This window comes from Tyto alba, unplaced genomic scaffold, assembly GCF_018691265.1.
Source record: "Tyto alba isolate M040663 unplaced genomic scaffold, T.alba_DEE_v4.0 Super-Scaffold_14, whole genome shotgun sequence".
NCBI lineage: Eukaryota > Metazoa > Chordata > Aves > Strigiformes > Tytonidae > Tyto > Tyto alba.
This window is the reverse complement of record NW_024881276.1, coordinates 20,665,412-20,680,397: the sequence shown is the minus strand read 5'-3', so window position 1 is coordinate 20,680,397 and position 14,986 is coordinate 20,665,412. Positions and strand designations below refer to the sequence as shown.

The window sequence follows — 14,986 nt, the reverse complement described above, 5'->3', positions numbered from 1 at the left end:
AAAAAGAAGGTAAGAGTTTATTACAAAAAAATAAAGGTTTTGAGTGCTTAATGTCTGAAGTCAAAACTAAAAAACAAGCAACTTGACCTGAAAGTTTTGCTTTTGAGACATGTCGGAAATTAGAATATATTTAAGCAATTTGTGTGAATGGAATCAATTAATTGATATATAAAAGCATAAAAAGGAAAGGCAAGTAGATTATAACTTCTACATTACTGCAATTATGAAGTACAGAAAAGTGATTCAGGAAAGTTGAGTACAGAGGAAAAACCTGTGATCAGGGAGAGCAAAGCAGGCTGTAATTCTGTATGGACAAAGATCTCGGTAGCAGTATAGATGTTTTAATTGCTGGAAGGCATAACACTGCAATGACAAGAATCAAAGCAGTTCCACAAAACTTGTGGTTGTGCATTAGGGAAAAAGTGAAGATACTCCTAGCACACTGGAGATATGCTTCCAGTTGATCGGTTCGTTTGAGACAGAATATAATACTTAAAATATCTGTCCTAGGGGGAAAAGGACTTTCCATACCAAAAGCAAGCCATTTCACTTCACTTTTTATCCCTCTTCGTGGTGAGAGCTAGCCATTTCCTCCTGTTCGTTGGTTTCTGTATTTTAATCCCATCTTCTAACATTTCGTCTTCTGCAGCTTAGTTTCCTTAGAAGGCTTTGGAAAGGAATATTAGAAACAGATTTTTGAAAAAACTGGGTACTATGTGAACCACATATCCTTTATTCACACAGCTGCTGACTTCATCAAAGAATTCAAATACTTTTTTTGTTGTTGTGGCTTCTCTCCCTTATTGTGATTCTTAATACTTTTCTTTGGAATATATTAACAAACTCACATCTGTAGTTTCTCATCTTATCCCAGAGACCTGCCTAAAAATTGGCAGCACATTCTCTGCCTTTTCATTTCTTTGTACCTGAAGTTGACTTAAGCAAAGTGTCACATGCCGGTTTGGACCACCACACTTTCATACGTGAGTTCCTTTTGAATTGTGGGGCAGAGACTCTCTTGCCCAGGTGATTTGCTACTGTCCTCTTTATCAGTTTGCTCCAAAACCTTTCCTGCTGAAACCTTAATTTGTAAGAGTCTCTCTGACCATTCCCCTCCAAAACAAGCTCTGGGGTGTTTGTGGGAAGCCCCTGAACTCCACTGTAGCAAATGCTACTGCAAAGAATGAATTTAGATTTTCTGCTGCAGCATTTACTTACTTGGACATTCCTTTTCCACCTTGATCATCTGTTAGCCCTTCTGTGTTTGGCAGGATACCATCTTTAGATGTGTTTGAAAAGATTTTACTATTGCTTTTTTAAGTCTTTAGCAAGTTGTTACTCAAGGGTTTCATTCTATATGGGTGTTCTTGAAGGTTTGGGGACAGGGAGGCAGCTTTGTTAATTTTCTGTTTACATAATAGTTTATGCTCTTTTCTATTTTCCTAATTGTACAGAACATGCATTCATGAATGTGTTGCTTTGCTTTAATAAATCCCTTTGTTCTGCCATTTGATCACATATCCTGTCCAAATGGAACTTTACTGTTGACATTTTCCTTTGTTGTTTCCTACCTGAATTTTATAGGCTTCCACCTTTCCTACAGTTTAACTGCATTCTTGAAGGATGTGATGTCCCAAGCTATGGGCATCCTTTGATTTTAATTTGGTTTTTAACTGAGAACTTTTATTTCAGGTTCCAGGTGATGTGTTCTGTTTTGGTGTAAAGGGATCCTCCCTTCTTACAGAAGTCATCTCTCTTTGTATACTATGTTTTTCACTTTTTAAAATTGATTAAACTCAGGGTCATGTGCATATAAGAATCCTTTAATGGACATTCAGAAGATGTTTTTATCTCAGTGATGTTAATTTTTATAGATCTTAAGATATTGAAGCTATTCTAGAGACAAGAAGACTGTAATATTCTGCTGGTATTAAAAACCAGTAAATTGTATGCATATCAAATTAGCCTGAACAAAAGAATGGGTAAGTTAATACCACATGTATTCAGTGAAGATTTAAAGAAAGTAATATAATTAAAGCCAGTCAGACACAGTTTTATTGGAAATAGGGTTTAGAAATAAAGTCATATATGCAGAATGATGAACTGAGATGAGGAAAGCTGTGGCTCTGAGAAGAGCTGGGGTCACAGAAGAAAAGAAAACCAGTAGGAGCTCCCAAGACTAATGCTGTGGTAAAATAGAACTGATAATGTAGCTCTCTAGTGTATAATTCAGTGAAGTGTAAGGTTATTTTCATCTGATACAATATACTGACAAACAGGAATACTGCAAGCAGTTCTTGTGTATGCATTTTTAAAAGGTGCTGAACAAGTGTTTATACTTGCAAAAAAATTACCACTTTAAATATTTGTGTTGTGCAGATTAGACCTTATGATGAGAAAATTTGGGCTTAATCTCTTTCACCTATGTGAACAAGATTGAAGAGCTAATTTTATTAATATTCATGACTATGTTCTAAATACAGGAATATGCTAGATACTTAATGCTATATCTCTTAAATCTATCAAAGAAAGTAATTGCAAGATCTTTTGGCTGGACGTTGAAGAAAATCTAAACTCATATTTAAATGTCTTCCAAAGCCAGTAATTAGATACCAGAAAAAAGTGCTAGTGGATATCTACAAATCAATACTCAAAGTCTATCTGGAAGATATACTTTAGCAAAACACAGATTGCTTGACTGAATTTGCACAACAACAATTCTATGTAACTGAATAGAATTTAAGTTCTGCAGTATAACAAAGGTCATATTCGATTAACTAATTTTTATTTAATTTTGCGTGATATAATATACAATTATAAAAATACTGTCAGTCTGATATGAACTGACTCCAGTTCAAAGATCTGCTTGCCTATGTTTCTCATGGTTACTGATAATAAACACTTTCCTGTTTCTGGTATTAATTATAACATTAATACGAATTCCAATTATTTAAGGGTGTCATAATCATCAGCACCAGCAGAACTTAAAATCTATCCTTGTAATTTCATAAGCATACACATGTTTATGCTAAATGGTCTTCTGTGGCTTCATAAATGATCTCCAGAATTCAAAGCGACTCTGATGCATTTCACCTTTTCTACTTACCATTAGAATTTCCCATCTCTCCTTTCTGGCCTAGATAATATGAAATACTGAAGGGAATCAAATTTTCTGGATTTCTTGCCAGTTTACCGTGTAATTAAATATGGGTTTACAAGATCTTATTGCCTGTTTTTTTTCTGGACAAACTTTTATTAGTCATTGATAACAGAGCTTGGGATAAGATAGATAATGAATCTGATCTAATAGGGTAATACTGAGGCACAAATGTTTTACCATCTTTGAGTATTCTCAGTCTCTTTAATGCCAACTTTGGTATCACAATAGCTCAGGACATTTTGTCTCAAAACCTGATGAAAAATGCATTGCAGTATAAATCAATGTATGTTCAAACATGTATTTGAATATGGATTCTATGTAACTGAAAAATGTGATCTGTTCAATTAATAACTTGTAGATTTGAATCTATGGTGAGTGAGATTTTAATAAAAAAATAATTCAGAATATTTTTTAATGTCTTTGTTGAAGAAAAAATTATAAATCAATAATATTTAAGATTCTGAAACAATGTGATTATCTAGGAAACTAATTTGCCAAAATGCTATTTCCATTCAATTTCTATATATATTGACTTTGTTACTATTTTGAATCCAGACAAGAAGGAATTAAATAATGCAGTTGGCTGACAGCAATTACATCAGTTCATGATTTGCTTTGTCTCAATATGAACAATGACTGGCATTTCTGCTAAAAGTCCAAATTTCTCATTGATTTGAATGGTGCTAGGGTTGAATCACATCATGAAACGATTTGTAAGGCATTTTATTCTTTTCAACATAGGAGGAAGTTCTTCAAATTGCAAAGTGTGGTTCTCCTTAAAGATTAACAGCATACCTGCAGCACCAGAAAGAAAGATAGATGTGAAATGCAGAGCTCTGGTAAGATTGCTCTAAATGTTTAATTTTGTTCACCTGCATTAGAAGAAAAACGTAATCTTTATTGTTTGTCTGGCTGCTATCACAAAGGATTAATCAATTTTATTAAGTGACCACACACAATCACTTTTTGAATAATAAAACTCAATACCTACTAAGACTTCATTTAAGCTCAGTGATATAAACCAAAATGAATGTTTGAAAAAAAGTGTCTTCTTTATCCTAGTTGAATAATTACATTTTTATTCTGATGACACCTGCTTCTAATTTTGCATCTCAGATAAAATTGAATTCTATAAAAACTTCAAGCAGTTTCTGTACAGTCCACAGCAGAATAAGTCTCTTTTGGTACCCTCCTTCCTTATGCATGCCAAATTATTATTGCTATTTAGATTTCATTAATCATTGGAATGTATTTAATCATATTTGTATTGCTAGATAAGTACATACTTTCACTCTCAAAAATTACTTAAATTATGTTATTAATTTTAGAAGAGCAATTACATCATATTAAATAAGTTGTATATTTTAAATCACTTAAGTATGTAAAGGTAAAATAACTGTTTATTTTGTTTGCTTAATTGATACTGTTTGTCTCCAAAGATCTGTAGTGTATTTATCTTTGAATTATACTTTGTGAGGTTTTTATTTTCATAGCTGATATTTTTCTTATCCTCTGTAAATGGATATTTGCTTTATCATCTAGATGTCCTGCTTTCTGCATAAATTGTAAGCAGCTAAGAAATACTGACTTTAATAATGGATCCTGGTAACAGGCTCTGTGAATAGAAATAACTGGTATGGTATTTTACTGCAGAAACAATTCTGAAAGTAAAAATATATGATACAAATACTAGGGGTCTACCTCTTTGAGTAACAGGTGCTGGGAAGAGAGAAGAGTCTCCTCATTTGATTTTACGTGTCAGCATGTGTTTATATGGGGAAAAAAAATCCAAACCAGTAAGCATTTCTCAAAATATTTTAAGTACCATGGTTCATATAGCACTTCTGGTTTGCTTTTATTTCTGTGAAGTGTAGCATCCTAATTGTGACCTTCCGAAAGGGCTGAGAAACAAGTAATGATGTTTTCAAAGTCTTGGTGTTGGGTCAGTAGGGAGGTGTCTGGTACTAATAAGAAACACAAAAGCTAGACTAAAAGTGTTTGTGATTCGAGATCCTGAAAAGAATTATGTAGGTTTTTGTCCTATAGGATTGTGCATTGTCTTGTATCATTTTCTGATCTGGTAATACTGTTAAAATGCTAAAAGAAAAAACTAGATTTAAAGTGTATTATTGACTCCTATTGTATAATAAATTCTCAAGGTGCATTTTAACTCTGCCTGTAATTTTTAATCTAATTCCATATGAAAACTTGTAAAAAACACTTACATTAAAAACCAGCATACTTCTACAATGTACAGGGCACTGAAATTCTGGACCTGAATAGGGATAATTTCTTTCTAGGAAGACGAAGGAGGTAAAGATGTAACTACACCTCCTCTTCAGATTTCTGTGGCAAATCTCATAAAAAACATTTTCATTGATAAATTTTGAAGATTACACAAAGATTTTTGACTAATAAATAATACATGCAGTTACTATTATGGAATCGCTACTACTGAATTGACTGTTTACATGCTAGGCAGTTCATTTTGGAGTGGGAGAGTATTCTGTCTCAAATATAAGTGCCTGGGATTACCCTAGCTAATGTCTTACTACATGCTGTAAGTGTGACAATGGTAAAGTCAACTAATACAGTCCTTTGCTGTTAGAGAATGGTCAAATACAAGCAGAAAGAAAATAATGCTGATGGTACTGATGTTAGAATGTTGTTCACATATCTACTTCTCAGAGTTTAAGAATTGTATTAAAATACTGGAAGAAAGTCAAAGAAATCTACTAAAAGTATGGGGGACTGGAAAAGCAAGCCTTGTCATATGAATACTAAGTATCTCTATCAACTTAGTTTGTCAAAAAAAAAATGGAGAAGGAATGTGATCATTCACTGGAGAATATTGAAAAGATAGTGATGGTCTCTCAGTTGTGCCGACCAACATGCATCAAGAGCTAGCAACCAAAAATTTAAATCTAAGAAACACTTAATCTTGTGTGGAAAGTCCTAATAATGAGAACAATAAAACATTGGAAGATCTTACTGGTGAAAACAGTAGATCGTGTTTTCTTCTAAAGCTTTGTAAAGATGTCTTTCTTGTAAAGCTGATGACTTGAAATTGCTTCAGAAGCTGATAAATTTTTAAAAAGCATAGACACCTGGTATATCTGCTACCTCAGTGAGTCCGATTCAATGAATGCATTGGTCACTTTTAGACTTCGGAATCTGTCTTCTGCCTTCCTGGCCCTTGGAAAGAAAAGGATTAGAAACATTTAATTTAAAGTACTAATAACACTGCTTTTTGTACAGTAGTTATAGCTGTATCTCATAGTCAAATGCAATACAATTTTATCATCAGCCTGTCAAAAGTGCTTTTCCCGTCTTACACAGCTGATCAGATTTCTGAAACAGCAGAAATTGGCTACAACAGAGGTAAAGTTGGCAGGACAGAGTTTTGAAATGATCAGGGTGTATATTAACATATTGTTTTTCTTAATGGTAGATGTGGCTGCAGTGGCCACCAGCCTACAGACAGCGAGGGCGTCCCCAGGGAGGTGAGGGCTGGTGGGCATCCCAGGAACAGTGGACAGTATGGGATCATCCTGACACGTCACCTGGGTGCCACAAATACTATTAACAAGCACTTCAATGAATATATTTGCTTGCAGATTCCAATTTCGTGTTTGAAGTTTGGAAATGCTTTAGGCTAACTCAGCCTTTTGTACTTGACTAAATGAGTGTCTGAAATGGACTGCCTGTGACAGGACAGTAGTTCTTATCATATGAATAGGGGTGGCAAGATGTGTGTGTCAGGGTTCAAACTGAGTTTGTAACTCTGTAGATATGCTGACCCTTATGTATGGCCTGAGGCAGTGGCCGCCAGGTGATGTTGCAAAAGAAATCCTCTGTCCGAGTACAGAGAATTTTGAAGAAATAAGTGGGTCTACCTGGCAGCATCATGGAATTGACTGGAGCTCATGTCTTGAAGACAGGACAGAGTCACTGTCTTCTGCTTGCCATGCACAAATTCAGCTAAAAGGAAATATCGCATTTCTGTCTGTCCTGCCCCCTCCTTCCCCTCCTCCCCCCCCCCCCCCCCCCCCCCCCCCAATTTATATGACTTTAACAAAGCAATGTGTCACCATCTTCTTTTACTTCGTTCAGAATTTTCTGTGCTAAGTAAGTAGTATTGCATCTGTCTTTCTTATATTATTCTGATTAGATTCATGATCTTGAATTGGAAGAAAACAGGATTTTCTAGTGATATTTATCTTTGGTTTGTACTGTTAATTCAGTGTTTTACCATCCTTAAGGAGCAAAATTTCAGTCTCAAAATGTATCTGCAGGTATGAAAATATATCTGAAACACATAGAGATAATTTGGCTTCATTGATGTTTTTAATAAAATACAATAAATTTGCATTTTTACATTGATGGGACCAATCTTACTGCATATCACTTTTGGATGTGTTCTTTCTCTCAACCTAAAATTCAAATTGGAGGTTGAGTAATTAAATGGATCAAACCCAGTTTTGTGCTGATCAAATTTTGTTAAAACTCTTTTCGCTTGTTGTGAGTAAAAACATTTAATCTTATATTTTGCTAATAAGCCAGATTATGATTAGACTGTTTAATGGAAATAAAAATATTGAATAAGTGCACCATATTGAAAAATTCATTATTTTTAAGCTCTAATCTAGTTTCAGTTAGCTTAATCATTGTATATCAGTAAAAGAAATATCCTTGCTTGAATAGAATGCTTGAAAGGGTTTCTCTGGCTGGATGAAAATGTCATTTTCTCAGTAGGCAGAAATTTGCCACCTCTTCTAGGGAAATCTGCTTGTTTTTCTCCCTCCAATAACAACAAAAAAAATAGGGACAATATGAATATGGAGAATCATACTCTTTTTTGGCCTTTCTCAACTTTGTATATATATTTTATATTTATATACAGACACAAGTATATATGTTAATTTATATTAAAATATGCAAAGGCAATGAGCTGTGCTAAGGATAAATTTTCAGGATCAAGTAGAATATCTACTAAATGCATTTAGAAATAGAGTAGTAGAATGGTAATTCTAATAAATAAAAAATGATGCTTCCTTATAATTCATCTTTTCATCTGTTATCCATGCTTATTGGCAGCAGAATTACTGTAAATTAGGATAAGAAGTTAACTTTTAGACTGGTTCATATAGCTGTAACTAGTAAGTTTGGCTTCCATCTTGTCCCAGGCATAATGCCATTAATATGAGAAGTTTAGTCTAACCAGAAGTTTAGATTCAAATCCTATTGTTGTCTTTACCTTTTAGTATATAGTATGGGTTTCTTGGAGATGGATGAACAAACATTTCAGTAAAGAAATCAGAATTTCAGCCATAAGTTGAAGGAAGTGGATTTATTTTGAAAGACAATTTTTTTATTATTATTTTTTTTTTTAATATAGAAACCCAATAATTCCTCTAATTTGAAGCACATCTATCTTTAAATTAAATTAGGATTATTTTTTTTTGTTGATCATGAAGCCACTAGAACACCCTCCGCAGATGGCATGGTGTGGTACAATGCTTTAAAGGTCAGTACAGTGTTTGAATAATAAAAATATTTTCACCTCTTTTTCTTCTATATTTGTGTTCATTTTTTCTATCAAGAAAATTATAGTAAAAAAGAATAAATTTCCTCAAATTTGGCCCTTAATTGTGTTAATACTGTTTTATGTTGTTACATTCAGACCTTTTGGGACTGTGAACCACTTCTGAGCTTTTTTCCCAGATCATCAGTACTCAAGATATTGCCTGTGTTTGATAAATGCACGATGCCAGTATTTTACAAATAGCAGAATCAAATATTAAGTTTTGTCATGGTAATTCCACATGCCTGTATTTCCAAGCAAGGGCTGGACCACAGTCTGTTTCTTCAGTTTTCAGTTGATCTTCTTTAATATAAGTTTATTTCTCATTTTTCTCCCTAGGATTTTTTTTTGAGGGAGGAAGGTTGGGGGGTTTTGATGTTTGTTTGTTTGTGGTTTTTTTTTTTTTTTTTTTTTTTTGGTTGGCTGGTTTTGGTTTTTGTTTTTTCATTTTACCAACCTACACAGTGTGGTGCATAATTTCAGATTACATTTAAAATCAGTTTAAAATGAATAGGGATATTGTAAAGCAGACTAGTCAGTTATAAACCACACTTTTAATTTCTAGTGAGGCAGATACATCACTTAGAAGTCTAGCAAACAGATGACAAGTAGTGTTCTAAGTTCAGACCCTCATATAATTTCTGAATAACACTGAATAATTGCAGCCTCAATATTTGTCTTTTAGGCCATAAAAGGGTAACTGTTCAGTTATCCTCCCTCTAAAATTTTTGCTAGGCTCTCTGAAACTCGCTGGACTCTGAAACTCCAAACTCACCAGACTCTCTAGATAGCCTATAAAGTGTTCAACAGAGAAGTTCAGATCAAGGTCTGAACCTGTGGTATGAACTCTGGACCTATCTCCAAGGGTGGTTGGAAACGTCGAGGGAAAAAGAAAGAGTATGTACATGTAGTACAGTACTTTCACAGGTTTTAAGGGTTCTCTGTTAAGATTTTTTGCTCAGCTGCCAGGTCTATCCTTGAACTTATGTATACATTTAATATCCACAATCTCCTTTGACTTTGAATTTGAAGTGTTTACTGACCACAGTGTTTGAACCATTACCTTTATTTTTGGCTGTGGTCTTTAATTTAATTTGATGCCCCCTAGTTCTTAAATTACAGGAGTCAGTGAACAGTCAAACCCTGATTTTGTAGACTTCTATATATCCATTCTGAGTCATCTCTCTTCCAAGATGCAGAGTATGCATTCTGAGTCACCTCTTTTCCAAGATGCAGAGTATGATAAGGAAGTCATCTCCATTTATTCTTTCCACTTGGAACTTCATATTTTATTATTGTAGTATTTCTTCGATATAATTTACTTAAAAAAACCACAAAACAAAACAACTTAATTAAACATGTATTGAAAGGAAGAAAAAATAATTTGGATTTTAGCAGTGCTTGTCCTCTAACTGTTTTACTTGATGAACTTTGAAGTGTGTCTAGCAAAACCAAGCTTTCAAATCTTAACTCTACCAGTCAGCCTTTTCAGTTTCTTATCAGTTGATATAAGTCAAAACAACGATGAGATAATTGAGAAATATCTGAAGATTAGGAATTTTACTATTTTAAAGAGTCCAGTGCAACATAAAAAAGTTAGATATCCATTCACTGATGACATTTAAAAACATTAGGTGAAAATTAAATAGTTTTGCTAAATCCCATTGGCCTTTCAAAGGGATTCATAGCACAGCAACTCCTTGTATTAAAAGTCAATCTGTGACAAACTTCCTTGATGCCAATGCTTTACCATACCAATCATTTAAATGAAAGCTTAGAAATGGTGTTAGGAAGACCTCATTATTTATCCCACTCTCAAGAATTAAGCAAGCTGTCTTACTCATAACCTGCAATTGCTGTTAGGAAGTATTGCAGCGAATATTGAATTGTGAAGCTCTGATTGTAAAACTCTTAAAAAAAGAAGATATTTCTCTTTTTTTCTTTTTGTAGAAGAAGAATTTAATTTGTAAAGAAAGAGTATATTTTACTTTGAAGAAAGGGGACTAACTCTGATTGTGAGGTTCCCTCAGTTCCTTATATGTTCCTGCCCAGTGTGTGCATGGCAAACATTCATAGAGTTAAAACTTGCGTTGATCTGCTCAACATGCAGGGAACTGTGAAAAGCAATATAAATATTTCCCAGCATGGAAATGAAGATACTAATGGCTGAGACCTAAGTGTAGCTCCTAGTGCAAGGGCTGGTAGGGCAAAGTAGTGTGAGAAGGCTTTAGTTTTTATTGGTAGATTCCCCTCCTATTCCTAACTTTATTCTAACTATTAGAAGGACAGTGAGACTAAGCAGTGAGTGGGATCCTGAACGCATAAGAGGTTCTGGTTTAGCCAAGTTTAATTTTGTGGAATGATACTTTAATTTTTCTATATGTAGTCTTCATCTTTTGTGTGCTCAGATAACTTTGACTATGTCGTCTAAATAATTAGGGTCTGTCTTTGAATTCTTAAAATATTAATTAATTATTATAAACATGTATGCAACTGTAGAAAAGAATGATACATTGGTTTATTTGCGTGAAACATAGATCTTTATACATTGTACTTGATAGTGGTAATGGTTTCACATACAAAACTATGAAGAGGCTTGGGATTAGACCCTGAATCTTCAAGAAGCTAGAATTTTTCAATGAACTACTATGTAGTTTAAATGCAGCTTGTATTTTCTTTGAAAGCTTATTTTTTTATATATGTATCATACACTTGAGAATGTCCACAGAATAGCTCAAAAATCTTGAGAAGAAAAACTAATTCTCTAATCAAGAATGTATCTATACTGTTATATTATGATTAAACAGATGGATTAATCAAGATTCCTCATCCATTTCATCTAGTAAGTGATCTTTAAGAAATATATGATAACCAGTTAAGTATATTTTTCAGCCTTCTATTAAATGAGAATAACTTATCTTCCTGCTTTTATACTGAGTACTTGTGATAAATATCATTGTACTCTCAACCATGTACAGTTTGTGTCTTCTGACAATAGTGTTAATATTTTATTTTGTCTGAATACATGATGTTTTGACTACAACCATGTATTGCATTTCTAAGAGAAACAAGACAATATATTAATTCAGTCACATCAACCAGATTATAAGGAGTTGCAGTGATTCATGTCATAAACCATAGAGCTTGCTGGTCTGGTTATTTTTTCTAATCCAGGCCCTGAACAATCTGAAAGCCACTTATCACCATTCCAGAAAGGAGATCTTTAGTGAAATGGAACGGGATTAGCCAGATATAGGTTTATTTTCTAAACCCCATATATATTAATAGAAATTAGATCAATTAGTGAAGCCTGGAAAAGTTGTAAGGATTCATTCCAGCTGTGAAGGATTCCTGCCCGCCTTGATTGTTAAAGCTTGGTAAATAAGGCAACCTTTCTGACTGCTTAGATGATAAGCCTCTTTTTCAGAAGAGGGATATTATCAAGTAGTGTTAATACTGAAATAACCTGTCAGTTCAAGCGCTGCTTATAATGAGCACCTCCAACCTTACCTTACAACTTCATCAGTCCCTGCCCAGTTTCAACTCTATTTTTTGCCAGCTGTCATAATAAAAACAATCAATTTTGCTTCTAAGTACATGTGTCTTTTTTTTTGGTGTCCTTTGCCTTTCAGTCCAGCGTGAGAACCAGTTCCGGTAGTTGGCACTGCTGGCCTATAGAAAACACTTCCCCACAGTCATTAAAAACTCCATCAGTTGTACTGCTTGTATAAATATTTCCATACCACTGTGCTAGAAATAATTCCAGTAAGGAAATTTTTGATTTGTGAGGCCTCATTATCTATTCTATGGTTTTGAAAAATCCCTCTAAGTTCTCTTTTGTTCTGCATGATGTAAGGCAGATTGATGTTGGAGACTTGTCAATTTTGGCCTCCCCCTTCACCAATGCAAGTTTCAGATTGCATTTCAACCTGACGAAGATTGTCAACTATATTAAAAGAGATCAGCTAAAAGCTAGTTCAGGGAAAAAGGGAGGAAGTACCCTCTATGATCATTATCTGCCCAGGAATTTATTCCTATTTTTTTCATGAAAGCATTAATGTATTTTTATTTCATTTTGTCTTGTCCAGAGCAGCCTGTGGCAATCTAATGAATCTCAAAGGCCAAGAAAACAAACCTGCAACATTAAAGATGGTAGAGGATGCAGAAGTGTGCTTGCAAATGTATATTTTACTTTAAAAAATAATTCTAAAGTATATTTCAGTAATTCTGTGGGTTTTACTCTGTTAGTGACTTGTAGATAGCACAAGCTAAGTCAGACTGTTGTTCAGCACTAGCTGACAGACTTTCAAATTCATTACAAATTCTAAAAATCAGGCTCTGTTTTTTTTTTTTTCTCATATATGATTACAAGAAAGATCCTGTGATTTAGCATGTGTAAGTATCATTTCTATTAATCACGAGAATGTCCTTTTCCTTTCCCTTTCCCAAAATCCCACTCTCTTCTTTAGATGGTAGACTGAGAAGGAAGAATGGATAGAAGCATGGGATTCCTACTAGTCCTGCTGCTAGGTCTACTCCTCAAACTCTTCTCACTCTGCTCTAGAAATGATTTTTGATTTCTGATGTATAGCTTATAAATCCATTAGAAGTGGTACCCTTGCAAACTCAGTGACGTTTTTCTTCTCATAGGATATATTGGCTCAAGGAATAGTTCCCTTCAAAAATCATGGCAGATCTTTAGCAGCTGGAAATCATCCTCTGGGTACAGTAGAGGTAAAATCCATCTGTGGGAGATATCAGTCTATTTTAAATCCATAGCTATATTACAGAGGGCCACAACAATAAGAGATCACACAAAAGATGTGTTAATTTTCCCTAGATCATGCCTCTTCCCCGGCACCTCTACTTCTTTTGTTTAATTACTTGAAGGGAACCCACGAGGAAATATGCATCTGCATTAGCCTTTCAGTTCACAGCAGCAGCATGTTTTTCAGGTGTCTCTCCTAATCATTCCTGCTTACTGCACTTTCATTTATACTACACAGCAGTCCTGGAGTGCATGAAATGCATCTCTTTTGGGTATAACTTAACTGGAGAAAAATTCCAGATGCTTATCTAATGTTATTCAACCATTAATGGGTGTTTAAGTTCATGAGAGTGAAATAGAGCTATGCATAAATTAAACATTTGTGGGCCCTCGAACTGTGTGGATGCTGGGTCCTCACCACCAATCGTTTTGCTTTATGTGACTACTCCTTTTGTGTCTCGCTGCATGTTAATACAGAGAGATCATAGTACTCAAATCTTTGTAACTCTTTCTGTGAAAAAAGACTGTGTCCTGTTTATTCTAACAGGAGTTTGCATTTTGTGGGAACTGCATTATGTCAATACACAAGTATAAGGTAAAGAGCTGGTTACAAATACAACCATTGTTAAAGTAGATCAAACTTAGAATTTAAATTATCTATCAGTCTCTCCTTTATTATTTTTTTTTGTTATTTATTTAATTAAAAGTAAGAAGCATATAATCAAGGATATTTTGTAATTATGTAACTTGGCAGTTGAAGACAGTGACACAGTGTTTTCATAGCTGTGGTACATTAATTTTTCATAAATCCTAAACTAAACTGTAATCTGAATATTGTTATACATGGTTGATACCTGGATCATGTTCTCAGAAATTGAGTAACATGAAGTTATGAATCATGCCCCAAGACCAATTTTTAGAATATGTTTTCATAACAATTGGTAGCATAAAAAGTAATATTCTGTGAAGAACCATGGCAACATGTTTTGTGGAAGAAAATCAAATTTGGGAAGATGGTAATTATTAATCACTCTAACTAAAAGCAGTTTGGCAAATAATTCAGACCAGAACATATTTGTGTAGACCACTATAAATAATGATAATAATATTAATAGTAATAATGATAATAATAATAGGAAACAAATTATTAGAAATATTAGAATGAATTAAACTTTTTGATAAATATAGAGTAACTGCTAACTCCCTCCTCTCTGCCCTACAGATGCCTGAATCAGTTCTGTGATATAACAACAGGGAGCTAATGTACGTTACAAAATGAATGACAGCTGAGCTGTCACTAACTGCCATTGAACTGCCATGTAAGGTTAGATCTAAACCAAGTAATTAGAGAGGTGTTTCATCTACGCAGGATGAGTGGTCATATATATGAAAAATAACTGTCAAGTGAAGAAAGAGAGTAGCCTAGTATAATTAAACTCCTATGTCAGTCCATAGCTGCTGTTGCTAGCCCTGT

General features: G+C 34.1%; 1 protein-coding gene across 1 annotated transcript in view; it reads left to right on the top strand.

Moving 5' to 3' along the window:
• Positions 1-14,986, top strand: part of CFAP47 (cilia and flagella associated protein 47) — a 341,806-nt gene that overhangs the window by 228,037 nt on the left and 98,783 nt on the right. The window contains exon 51 of the mRNA XM_042788270.1: positions 3,902-3,999. Coding sequence (XP_042644204.1) covers positions 3,902-3,999 — 98 coding nt within the window. The remainder of the gene's footprint in view (positions 1-3,901; positions 4,000-14,986) is intronic.